At 43.1% G+C, this 13,707-nt stretch overlaps 1 protein-coding gene across 4 annotated transcripts in view; it reads left to right on the forward strand.

Annotated features, from left to right (window-relative positions):
* Positions 1–13,707, forward strand: part of Itpr (Inositol 1,4,5,-trisphosphate receptor) — a 153,156-nt gene that overhangs the window by 126,357 nt on the left and 13,092 nt on the right. For all 4 annotated transcript variants that reach the window (XM_065432316.2, XM_065432318.2, XM_065432317.2 and 1 more), the window contains 8 exons: positions 189–322; positions 2,513–2,713; positions 3,032–3,142; positions 7,910–8,278; positions 11,569–11,694; positions 11,753–11,819; positions 11,929–12,048; positions 12,750–12,933. In XM_065432316.2, the coding sequence (XP_065288388.1) occupies positions 189–322; positions 2,513–2,713; positions 3,032–3,142; positions 7,910–8,278; positions 11,569–11,694; positions 11,753–11,819; positions 11,929–12,048; positions 12,750–12,933 (1,312 nt within the window). The remainder of the gene's footprint in view (positions 1–188; positions 323–2,512; positions 2,714–3,031; positions 3,143–7,909; positions 8,279–11,568; positions 11,695–11,752; positions 11,820–11,928; positions 12,049–12,749; positions 12,934–13,707) is intronic.

Here is a 13,707-nt window from a genome sequence, read left to right on the forward strand (position 1 = left end):
GTTCTACTGTATATGGTAGTACTCTTGAATACAAGAGTACTATCCATCTATCTATGAAGTGTGAATGATTTATAAGTAAGCAGATTTCTTGTCTCCTTCTGCATTTTCGGTTCATTCCACATATGTAGTTGACCCTGGGTGCAGTGTCTGTCTGCATGCAGTTGTACCGTGCACTTCTGTTTGAGCAGGCAGCAGCCCTTTGTCCCCAAGTGAGGAAAATGAGCGGCCCCAAGAGCCACGCCTGGCACCCGAGGTGTTGGTCATGCAGCCAGTGTTGCGTTTTCTTCAGCTGCTGTGTGAGAACCACAACCGAAGTCTGCAGGCATGTCTGCTTTGTTTGACTCTATTGCACAAGTGGGCAGTCCTTGCTGCTAGTTGTAATATTCTGGTTGCTGAAACTTCATTAAATTTGGTTTGGTTTTGATACTTGGTTGTGAAGACACAACATTGTACCGAAGGCTACTTCTGTGAATATCTATTGTTGCTTGGTTTAATTAACAAATTATGCACTCGGTTCATGTTCTTGAACTTGAGAGAGCATTTTTGTGTGTTATTGACGTGAACATAATTGACCTAAATAAGTTATGTTGACAATTGACTAAATTATTGTTCTATTAAACAAAGAATGGCTTTTTCGGTGTCTTGGCACTGGAAGAGAAGAAGCTTGTTGCATAGTTAATGCTAAAATTGGGTCGTTTTACAACAGAAAGTGAATCTTAATATAGCCACGATACCAGCATTGTTCCGTTCTCTGAATGTTGGATTGTTGTTTGCAGTATATCATAGGTTGATGACAGTGTCTCAAGCTTTTTGAATAATGTTGCCCTTTTTGCCAAGAAAAAGAAGGGCAAGTGGGGAGGGAGTGAAGGCCTTGTTATTCTGAAAAGTACTTTATGTAAGAAATAGATACAAAGTGAAAACTAAGTGAAAATACATCGAGTACAAACTTTGCATGATTTAATTTTACTGAAATGTTTTATATAATATTTGGCATGCTTATATTGTCTTTAAAAAGACCAGCAATTACAGCCAAGATACTGCTGAGCATCATTTCCATAGCCCAGGGTTGTGTGAGGACATGATGAGAACAAACATTAACCATTAATTTTGCTTATGTGGCCCAAACTGGTCATGCCAGCTGATGCTGTAAGTACCAACAGTAGGTCGTTGCCAAGAAGACATACCAGAGGGAAACAGAGGATGCACTTTGTGGAGTCTCACACATGCTTTTGGGACAAAGGAACAACAACAAAGCAGTGAAAACAATCACAAGGGCATATATTGTACCTTTCATACACTAATGCCTGCTAGCCTAATTTCTATCCACAGAACATGCCGATAGGCACGCAACAAATCTGGGAAGTTTGACTCACTGTGATTGGATATCGAGCGAATATGTTCACCCCATGCTGGGCACCAATGCCTGGTTATTCACGTGTATGGTCATGCGAATAGTGGCACATTCGAACAATCACGTTTGTACATTCCGGTTTCCTGCCCCTAAGCCTCATGAGACGGTCTTGCAGAAGCATAGAATGGTGCATGCGTGGAATGTCCGTGCCATTTGCTGACCCCAAGCCAAAGAGGAAGAGCCTACTCCCTCTTGTGCTCCACTAACCCCACCGTTAGGTGGCATTAGCAGCACAACACTCGCGCCATCTCTCGTAATATGCTGCAACCACGCGTACTCCCGCTGGTACTTAGCTACTAGGAGAAGCCAGATTACAGGAGACGCAAGAGCCATGTGGGGATAACATCAGGGAACGTGTGATAGTCAAGCATCACCACAACTTAAACTCGTAGGAGAAAGCTCAAAAAGAAAGAAATGATAAAGAACATTAACATAACATTGAGTTCAGTCAGGAAACCTCGGCGAACATGCCAATGAAAAGTTTAGCTAAAATTAAAATTAAATTCTGGGGCTTTACGTGCCAAAAGCACAATCTGATGATGAGGGATGCCATAGTGGAGGACTCCGGATTAATTTTTGCCACCTGAGGTTCCCTTTTACACGTGCTGGGGTTCACAAAATGTGGGCTACTCGCAGCATCCACACAAGTTTTCATAAAGTCAAGCTGACTGAGGTGTGCCAATAAGGTAGCAATAGAAGTTGTAGAGAAATACACGCCGCACTAGATACTATTTACCTGAGCAAAAAGGACCTGTAGCTTCCTTGAGAACAAAGGTTGTGTGTGCATTGAAGCTTGTCACGAAATATTTACAATGTGTGTGTTACAGATATGTCGGAATCATGTGTTTAAATCATGGGAAGTTACTCAGAATAATTTCAATGTAGTGATAGAAATAAGGCAGTTTGCTGCAGTGAAACAAAAGTTTCAAGAAATATGTCGAGTGCATACACTGTGTCATCTTTTTTCCACTGTGAAGCTTTCCCTATTTTCATTTCTTAATTTGATTAGTTTGTAGATGGTGTTGATTTTTCTTTTTTTTTTTACCTACATGAACTTATTGCTTTTTGTCCTGCCGCATTGACTGCCTTGCTTATGTGCAGGATTTCTTGCGCAACCAATGCAACAAGAACAACTATAACCTGGTATCAGAGACATTGTTGTTTCTGGACTGCATTTGTGGCAGCACCACGGGTGGCTTGGGCCTGCTTGGTCTCTACATCAACGAACACAATGTGGATCTTGTAAATCAGACCCTTGAGACTCTGACAGAATATTGCCAGGGTCCCTGCCATGAAAACCAGGTGATTTGTCAAAAATTGAACTCTCAGTGCCAAGAACTCTTAAAAGCTAGATGTTGCTTTTCATATATCAAGCTCTGCATTTTGCTCACGTTAATGTTACATTCGCTTATGTGTGGAAACATTCTTGAGCAGAGTAAATTACAGGAATATCAGATGCATTCGCCTTTTGTGAGGTACTTCAACAGCTGCACAGAGTACTGAGGTGCATGTATTTGAATGGCTGCCTCTCTTCCTAATCTCTGGCCTGGTGGAATTATGCATGCATGCAGTCATCACTGTTGCTCATAGAATTTACTTTCTTTTTTTTTGTTATTTTAGAACTGCATTGCCATGCATGAAAGCAATGGAATTGACATCATCATCGCCCTGGTTCTAAATGACATCAACCCACTTGGAAAAAAGCGCATGGATCTTGTCCTTGAACTGAAGGTAGTACATCTCCTGCCTTTATGTTCTGTAGTCCTTCAGAACTCCTAGTTATAGTGTTATAGCTACAGAGTGCTTTTCCTACTTATCTTATATTGCACTAATTTCTTGCATCAGAAATTTGAGTGAAAGCAACATTTCACTACTTAAGGGGGAGGTTGGTCTTAGAAAAAAAAATAATTCTTAGAGATATGGTGCTGAAAACTTGTACACATATGTAATCTTAAGTGCTTATTTTGAACATGCAGTCCATTTTTGTTCATCTTTTCTGGTTCTAATTTTATGCGAGCTTCTTTTAAATAATTTTTGGTAATGATTTGAGCAATATCAGTTCCTGCAATCTCGCTAAACAGAGTCCAAATGGCTTCTGTATGATTCAAGGAATACAACAAGACCAACCTTATTGCTCTGCCTTACCTAGAACAAGAGTTGCGAGACTTCAAAGTTAGTCACCAGAAAAACACTTTTTCGAGTTTGAAATTCAATACCTTACAACTCGTGTTCTAGGGAAGGTAGAGCAATAAAGTTATCCTTATTGCATTTCTTGAATCGTGCAGGAGCCATTGATACCCTATTTAGTGAAATCTAAAAAACAGATGCTTTTGCAAATCTTTGCAGAAGATAATTAAAGAAATCATGCATAATGAAATTAAAACCAAAGGAGATAAAGGAGATATATGAAAATGGACCTTATATTCTAAATAAGCATATAACATTACATTTATGCTGAAGTTTTCAGCACTATACCTTGAAAAAACAAAATAGATTTAAGAATTTTTGGTCTATGTCCCACATTCTCCCTTAAAATGTTTATCAATTTCTTTGTGTGCTTATGAACTCATTAAAAAGCCCAGACAAACTCTAAGGAAAATATGAGCAATAACGATTGAAGGAGGACAGTAGTTAGTGCGCTGCTCTAAGGAACAGATACAAGAGAAGAAAGACTACTTGAATGACACTAAATATAATAAGTCTGTCTGGATTGTCATTGTGAACTGCGATGCCAAGAAGGAAGATGTGAAACGTCAAAAGGGTTAAAAAGTCATCAATTGACACACCGGCAGAGTCCTGAAAAGAAATAGGATCATTCCTTTCAATGCACTCCCTAACTGCAAAGAACAGAGCATCATGGGGAACAGTATAAAATAAATCAACAATATCCACAGAAAAAGCAAAGCCCGCACTACCTTCAGTTCTCAGGAATTTACTTCATCCCATCTTTTCCTTAAAAACGGATCTTGCACATCTAGTTTACGCAAATTCTTTAACAAATAAGAGCTCTTACTTGTTAAAGAATTTGCGTAAGCTAGAGGTGCAAGATACGTTTTTAACGAAAAGATTGGATGAAGTATGTGAATTCCTGAGAACTGAAGGTAGTGTGGGTTTTGCCTTTTCTGTGGATATTGCTGATTTATTTTATTCTGTTCCCCATGATGCTCTGTTCTTTGCAGTTAGGGAGTGCATTGAAAGGAATGATCCTATTTCTTTTCAGGACTCTGCCGGTGTGTCAGTTGATGACTTTTTAACTCTTTTAAAGTTTTACCTGGAGTCTACTTTTATAGTGTTTGACCATCAGTTTCTTCTGCAGAAAGCTGGTATATGCATTAGATCCTGTGTTGCCCTGTGTTATGTAACGTTTTTCTTTCACAAATGGACCAAGTATTTGCACCATGTTTTACCAGCTAACAAGGTTTCTAAAGTGTTTAGGTATGTAGATGATTTTTTAATTATTTTAACTAAGGACGGCAGTGTAAACTCCGCAGAAGTTGTGGCTAATGTTTTATCTGTTTTTAGACAACATGGAAAAGGCTTGGATTTTGCTCGTAAACTGCTGCAAGGAAATGTTTTACAGTTTTTAGATCTTAGCATTGAGTTTTGTAAGGATCATGTCTGTTCATGCTATGCTCCACGTGCAAAGAAAGGGCTTCTGCCATTTGACTCGGCGCATTCAAAATTAGTAAAGAGAGGAATTGCGTCACTCTGCCTTGAGTTTGCACTCAGGAAGTCGTGTGTTCACAAGATGGCATTGAGTTTTGACAATCACTTGGCTAGGCTGGCTTCAGCTGGGTCCCCTGCTCGCTCGTAACAGGAGTAGCGGAAAGCCTCTTACAAAAAATGAAGAGAAAGGCGATGAGAGCTGGAGCAGAGGCCCCTTGGCAAGAGGTGAGACCGGTGGCCATGCCATATGTGCACAAGGTGGCCCACAACCTGAAGAAGGTAGTGAGCAGACATGGCGTCCCGCTTGTGTTTTCAGCCCCAAGGAAGCTCGGAAGCCTTTGCTCTCAAATTGCAAAAAGAAAAGAAAAAAGAGCTCAAAAAGGCTGTGGAACCAAACATGGGCGACCTTTCATTAAGTGTGCCAAAGGGGTTGTGTACGAGATTCCCCTCTAGTGTGGTCGTTCTTATATGGGTCAGACCAGGCGCCGTGTTAATGAGCATGTCGGGGAGCATGAAAGAAATGTTGAGCAAATGAAAGAGGGCCCAAATTTGCCTACGCACATCGGGACCTGTCCCTCACGCTCTTGTGAACCACATTTTTCAGATGTGTGCATTCTTGCCCGAAGTACGGATACTAGAGCAAGAAAACTGGTTGAAGCCTATCACATAGACAAGAAAGGCAGCTTATGCATTAGCAAAACTTCAGTATTATTATATAAGGCTGAGAAGAAGTTTCTTGAGCGTTATGTATCATGAATGTTTGATTAGATGCGTGAATGAAAACTTGCTCTGTGCGCATTTGTTGACCAACCGTATATATGTGCCTGGGTTCTGTGAATAATGCAGTTCTGAATGGCGCCCTGTCCCGTTCTCTTTTCTTGTGTGTGTACGTTTATTTGGCGTCTTTATTATTTTGTTTTTTGTATAAGTTTGCAACTCTCGTGATGAGGTGGAAATGATAGTGTGTGAAGTCTAAAGGTGTCTTTTTGTTTGTATGAACTGGATTTCTCACTTTTGGAATTAAGAATTAAAATCTTGGAACATGTTATTTTTGCTGCGTGGTTCTAGTAAAATTCAGTGGCTGCAGATTGCACACATAAATGGAGCCGCTTGGTTGCTCTTGACGTGCTGTAACCACATTGCAGCTTGATTGTTCTGTCAGTATAGTTTGAGGGTTGCAAGGTCTTGAAATGGGTGCTGCCAACAATCTCTCTAAAGTTATCTTGTTCTAGTTAGTCCACAATCTATTAAATGTTTCATATTGCCATAAAAAAGTTTTCTGTTATGCCCAAAAGGCGAAGCATTCATTGTGATAGCAAATTATTAGACAGCTATACGAAGTAATGCTAGTAGCTTTATCTGCCGCATAAACTTATGAACAATTGTTTAATAACTAAATTAACAACTAAATAACATGTGCACAGGCAAGCATGAGCATATCTCACTTGATGACTCTGGACATTCACTGTCAAAAAACTGGTATGAGGAAGAGCAGCAGCAGCAGAATGCGAACTAAGCGGAGAGAAAACAGTGCACACGATGCCATCAGCCCTCAGTGTGCCTAGAATCTTCACCCACCACAGACTGCTTTCAAGGTAGGGTCCATGCAGACGTGCTCAGTTGTGCCATATGCAGCCGCCACCAGAGTAGAATGCAACCCTCCCCCCCCTCCCCCCCTCCCCCACTGCTGCTTTGCACACAAGGGAAGAGGGCTCGCTTCCTCCCCACTTTCCTCCCTTACAGGCGTGTGATCAAGCCACCAACTTTGTTGACTCACCCTCACACGCTTTGTTGGGGTCTGACATCTTACAGTAGTGCTGATCACCACGGGTTCGGGCTTAGCGAGCCACAGGGTTGCGTTGGCCATCGCCTCGCGCAATCTAGCGCACCTGCTCAGGCTGCAAAAGGGGTTGGCGGAGGCACCGAGCACTGCACACGCAAGAAAACACAGTATTGCCCTATGTTAGCGGAAACAGTTTATTTGTCTCTGGCGACACCCAACACTGCACAAACGCCCGGCCTCGGGCTGGCACAGAAATCAAAGGGGCTCCCGCCCCTAGAGCGATAGAGACAGAGGCGCCGCTAACACATCACTGCAGTAGGATGGCACCCCATGACATGCCGCTAGGAAAGGTCCCCACGGGAATGCTGCTTGTTCTTGCAATAATCACTGGGCTCACTCGCAAGAACTTGGGCAATATCCATCAGCTTGGGCCTCCATTAAGTGCAGCTCAGCGTATTATGACCATGCATGAGCACTAGGCATCACTCTTTGGCTTAGCGTTCAGAAAAGGACCAACACAAGGTAAGGGGAGGCACTGCAGACCAGCTCAAGCCCAGTGCCCAAACCAAGGGGCCAGCGGACAAGATCGAAAATGTCTATGTACTGAATGATGTCCCATTAGCTCTTCCTCATGCTCGCTCTGATCACTGTGCTGGTTGCGCTGCGGCTGCCGTGGCCAGCAGTGTGAATCGTCATGTCTGCAAATTGGTCCGTGGCAAAAGCGAGTCCTGACAACCATCGTGAGTGGAAAGGGAGAGGTGTAGAGACAACAGAACAGGGGAATGCCTGCTCAAGGGTGCCAGGGTGCACCTCCATCACCAGAGCTTTCACTCAACCCACAGCATACGGTGTGTGACCGCAATGTTATTGCACTTGGACTTTATACATAACATCATGGCAGTGGCGACAGTGACCCAGGTGGCAGAAGTGCACCTGGAGTGTCCATACAATTGCTATTGCAATAAAATTTTGCTTAGTGCCAAGCTGCAGCCACAGCGCTTAACAGAGGGGTGCAAGTATATTACATGCTCTCCTTCTGCTGGTTTCAGAACAATGCAAGCAAGCTGCTGCTGGCTATCATGGAAAGCCGAGGGGACAGTGAGAATGCTGAGCGCATCCTCTTCAACATGAGCCCCCGGCAGCTAGTGGAGGTGGCATGCAATGCATATCACCAAGACGAGGATGAGGATGAAGATGATGACGACGATGATGATGCTGTTGGGGACAACCGGGGTACAGGTGGAGGAGACGGAGTAGGTGTGTCTCCAAAGGAAGTAGGCCACAACATCTACATCTTATGCCACCAGCTAGCCCAGCACAACCGAGACCTGGCTGGGCTGCTGAAGCCGCATGAGAGCTCTGATTGCAAGACAGCCCAGGCTCTGCAGTACTATGCCTCCCACACGGCACAGATTGAGGTGCAGTATATGAGCATTGATTGATTTAATTTCGTGACTGTGAAGAATGCCATAGTCATGATTTCCATATATGTAGTACATTTTCAATCACCTGGCAAAACTGTTTAAAATTTCAGTAGGTGAGCATTTTTGGCATTCCACTTTCTCTACAGTGTGGCTCCCATGTACGTGCACTACATGCATAATACTGAACCACTATGGTGGATTATATTAGAGGATGCTTGATGCTTTTGAGCCTTGCCCCACTTGTAAACCTCTGTGGTGTGTGTGGTATTAGTGGAGGAGGATGATTAAAGGCAGAAAAAGCTGATGCCAGGTGTTCTAACAAAGTGCCAGGACCCACAGTTCCAGCTCAGGTGTTTTTTGTTTAGCTGAGTGCTACATTGTTTCTAAAGAGTCATATTTATTGCTTTTCTTTTTTTTGCATTTTGACAGATGAATTGACATTGTATTTACTGTAGTACAGTCTAACCCACTTATAACAATACTGGTTTTAACAATATACCACTATTGGGGGCGAGCTCCACCACTGGAAAAGCTGGCGCCACCGTTGGCGTGACGTAGCATGCGGGATCATGTGGACACAGCCGCCGCGTTGGCTGCTTCGAAAGCGCCGAAGCGAGCTGAAAACGAAAGTTTATAGACTTCCATCTGTGCTGCGGTTCTGTTTAAGTGGTGAGGCTTTCCCGCCTTGGCTGTCTGCAGCATGGCGGGCTACTGCTCAGTGCCGCAGTGCCGGACGTATGCAACGAAGCCCAGTGTCAGCCTTATCCCACACACGTAGCTGCAGGATGAGAAGCTGCGTTAAGCTTGGCTCGCGAAACTTAGAACCGGCAAACAGCCATCGGCTACAACTTGAGTGTGCAGCAAGCACAAACGTGAGGAAGATTTCTAATACGGCGTCGGGGCTGCGATGTTCGGTGAGTAGCAGAAAGCGTGCACTGAGATGCTCACACGCGCGCACTGCCCAGATTATGTCATGAAGTTTTGGCCTATGAACTTGTTGATGCTAGATAGTGGTGAGTTTGCAGCAATGGAAAGGGAATGATAAAGAGCACATAAAAACAAAATGGCTGTGGCTTAGCTAAGGTTAAGCCCAGGATGCGAAGCATACTAGCCTTTATTTTAATTGTTGAACCACTGTTTAGCCTGGTGAACTGCTGCTGCTTGGCTATATTTGGTTCACCTAGACGAAGAAACAACTCATGCAGGCGAGCACACGAGCTGAGACCCGGCTAGGTAGCTACGCGGCCGCAAGCGAGCGCACAAGTTGAGCCTCCGCTTTTGCAGCTGTTATGACGTCATATGGTAGCTACGTGGCCGTGCGCGGCGCAGAAAGGAAGAGCGTGGTTGTGCGGCTAGTATGCTTCGCATAAAAATGGCCAGGCTTAGTTTGGTTAAGCCAAGAATGCGATGCATATTGCGCGAGTTGGGGCCCAGATTTTCCTCCGGCTGTTGTGACGTCACGTCACGTGGTTGCGCTCAAGGTCAATGGTGGCTGCCCGGCCGCGCCCAAAGGCTGAACTGAGTGATTGCAATATGCTACGCATAAAAATAAAAGCAACTTAATAACAAACATAGCAAACTTAAAAGAGAATAGACCCACATATGAGACGCGCAGCAATGAACAATGGCTCATACCCTCAATGGTAGCTACGCGGCCGTGCGCGCCGCAGCAAGGAAGAGCTTGGTTGTGCGGCTAGTATGCTTCGCATAAAAGAGGCATGACATATGCTCACGCTTGTGTAGCACCAAACAATGAAATGTACTGGATTAAATAAACGAAGCAGCGGGTAATTGCTCGCTGAGAAGACCGATAAATATACAGTGCAAGACCACTTGAGAAGAAATGGTATTTAAACGTCCAAGACCTTAGAAAAAAAAAAAACAAATTCAATCATTGCGACGGGACATCCCAAGTCGCCCTGGTAGGTGTAGAAGTGCGTAGTTATAATGAAATTAATTTTGAACAGCTCTGATAGTTTCCGCGCAGCACTGGTTGCTTATGTGCTGTGAAATTCTCATACACTGCTGCCCAAAGCTAAGAACACGATGCGAAAACGCGCTCGCTGTGAAAGGGAAACATTGTGTGCGTACATGGATGCAGGCGCGCAGTCGGTCACCGCCAACCCGTGCAATCTCTGCATTTAGTTATACTCCATTTAGTTATACTGACAGCCCACTATAAGAACATATTTCACATAGTTTACTCACAGCATTTGCATACCTTTCACGCAAGAAGCCGGTTCGGGAGACTTGATCCCGGTGACTGCACGCTGTGTCATTCACTGTATGTATTCGGTAAAGATACATCTGTAAACCATTCTGTGCTTTCAGTTTACCCAAGATTATTATTTTGACAGTAAAAAATTTCCCTCAAGTTAAGAGTGCTTACAGGAATGTCCAGGAGGGCTGCCACATGGTGTTTTTATTAAGCGAACCTGTGAGGAGCGTGCTGCATGATCCTTCATACTACGCAAGGGAGGCGCTTCCAAAAGATGGCGACTCCGTAACTCCTCGCCCTCAATACAGGTACCATAAGTGTGACAGAAGGCATGTCATGCAGGGTGCATGGTATAAAGGCAGCTGCGGCGAAGTGGCTCGCATATCTTTTTAGGATTTTGCATTGTTTTTTCTTTCAGTGCACACACCCAGTAGCCAGATTTAATTGTTATAACTGAAAATGTGACAAGGAAGCATTGTAGTAAGTGGTTTATTTTACCATAGAAGTTCACAGTGCTGCTCATTGTTACATTCAAGTATTGTTAAAAACCAGTAATGCTATAAGTGGGGTTCCACTGCACTTCTGTCTACTTAGACTGTTTAAATTATGTCCTCTGTGCTTTTTTCATGCAGCTAGGTCATAACAGCTGGATTTTCTTGGCACTTGGATATTGTTGTAAGTGGGCTAGACTGCAGTACTCTTAAGGTGTCTGCACATTAGAGAGTTGCTTCTTTAGTGACCATTGATTCTTTGTCAAAATTTCATCACACCTTTATGTCCCTGTTCCCCCTCCCTTGTGTGCAAAGTAGCAGGCTAGAGTGTGCTAACTCAAGCTGACCTTTTTTCTTGTAGTAACAGCGACAATGGAGTCATGTTAATATGTTTTAGTGATTTATTGTGAGAAAATAAATGTGACATGCTAAAATACATAAATAAGCATACGTGGTGTAACAGTATGTACTACTACACAGCGTTTCCATAATTTGGTTGGGCTCTGGTAGGGCATAGGAGTAATGTCTATCTTTTGTACTAAACTGTGACATTGGTTATTATCCTTTGCATGTAGATCGTGAGGCATGACCGCACAATGGAGCAGATTGTGTTCCCTGTGCCACAAGTTTGTGAATTTTTAACACGGGAAACCAAGGTAAAAGTGTACAACACAACAGAGCGAGATGAACAAGCTAGTAAGGTGAGTGCTGCACATTGATTGTTCTGGGCTTGTGTGTTCAGTAGGGTACCTATTTCAGGTGTCAGACTTCTTTGAGCGAACAGAAGACCTTTTTAATGAAATGAAGTGGCAGAAGAAACTGCGAGGTAAATGTTCATTTCTTATGCTCATACTTGTGTGTAGGCATTGCAACATTTTGAGTGTATTCTTGTTTCTTGGCAATGGTGTAGTCATTAAAAAAAAACATGTTTTCAGGTCAACCAGTGCTTTACTGGGTGAGCCGCCACATGTCAACATGGAGTACTGTGGCATTCAACTTAGCCGTTCTGGTCAATGTCATTGTGGCAACCTTCTACCCATTTGAAGGAGCCAAAGGTATAAGCATTCGCTTCTTTCAACTGTTTACTTCTGATTTGATACATTGCACTTCTTTTAAAGGTAAGAAACAAACTTGACAAATCAGTAAATTGGAGTGCTAGGGTTTTCATGTACTATTTCAATTAAAATGCTTGCAAGGATGTTTCAGTGTCTACATTATCCTAGGTACTGCATTTTTGTGGGCATGTACACATGTACAGGTGGAAATTTCAATATGTGCATCCCCTAAGCTGGCATTCTCACTTATCGTCCTCACCTTTTGTTTGAAGCTCACATATACTATATGGGAAGTCATTTTACAGAAATGCCGCTACTTCAGTTTTTAGTGCACTCTTACTGCTTCTCCAGCCAGTGCAGTAGTGTCGCTGAGGAATGAGCAGCAGTGTGAATAAATTTAACTTGGCTGCTGGTTATATTTAGAAAGAGGGTCCTCTGTGTATTGTAATTTAAATGCAGCTTTTATTTCCTCCCTTGGTCTTAGTTCCCAATTCCTTCAATTTCCATAGCTGCTCTTCAGCTGTAAGAATGTACTGCTTGTGGAATTGTCCAGACAGCCAAGCACTCTGAAGAGATACAATTTTTGGCGTTGGAGAATAACTGTGTTTATAAGTAGAAACTGAGCTCACTGTGTAGTATATGCTTACGTGGTTTCTGGTGGAAGCGCCTATCCTTTTAGCTGTTGCATATGGTGTGTGCAGAACTGGACCCACGGCTGAGTGGCCTAAGTTGGGCACTGATGCTGGTATCTCTGGCAGCGGTGGTTGTGGCACCGCGACCATCATCTATACGAGCACTGTCTTGTGCCTGCATTCTGCGTCTCATGTCCTGGCTTGGCTTACAGCCTACACTGTGGCTACTGGGCACAGTAAATGTGGCCATCAGGTCAGTACTCATTTTCGCTATGCAGTAGATAGCGAATCTGTTTGCATTTAGAGGCTATGCCTGGTGACTGTCCTTACTTGGGTACTCCAGCAATTGTTGTGTTTACCTTTCAGTTCAAATTTTTGTAGGACATAAATTTTATTAAATGAGTGCATGCCACAGCTATTACATTGTCCTCTGTTATGCTTTCTAACATGTAGCAAGTCTTGTTCTGGAGACTATCTGGATATTTTCTAGCCATGAAGCATATTGTGGTTTTAGCTGTGATGTGTCCTTGTTGTCATCTGTGCTGAAATATACATGATATGTCAACAGGTTACTCTGTGAGAATCAAGCTTCTGTGACCAGCTTATAAGAAAGTTATTTTCTCTTAACACTTCGAAATTACAATCATAAAGTTATAATTTATGGATACTGGATTACTGGAGCTGCAATACTGGTTGCATCTTATCACACCTTCTCCAGCTGTAAAGTATTCGAAATGTTTTTGTGTTGTGTAAGTGTTCTCCTTGAAGGGAAATCATAAAAAGACTGCATGTGAGCGATTATGTTGCTATGTTAGTTAAGTAGAATATGGTGCATTACTGCAGTATTAGTTTGTGCAGTCTCTGGTTAAACTTTTCTTAACAAGATGTCGCTACCAGCATTGCTGCTGCCGTTACCACTCTGTAAATGCTACCATTCTGCAAATGGTAACATGTTTACAGACAAGCTAAGATTCTTTATAGCCTAATTCCCTGTAGTTATAAATGACCTATAGTTCAGATTGCAGGT

This window comes from Dermacentor albipictus, chromosome 5 (assembly GCF_038994185.2).
Source record: "Dermacentor albipictus isolate Rhodes 1998 colony chromosome 5, USDA_Dalb.pri_finalv2, whole genome shotgun sequence".
Lineage (NCBI taxonomy): Eukaryota > Metazoa > Arthropoda > Arachnida > Ixodida > Ixodidae > Dermacentor > Dermacentor albipictus.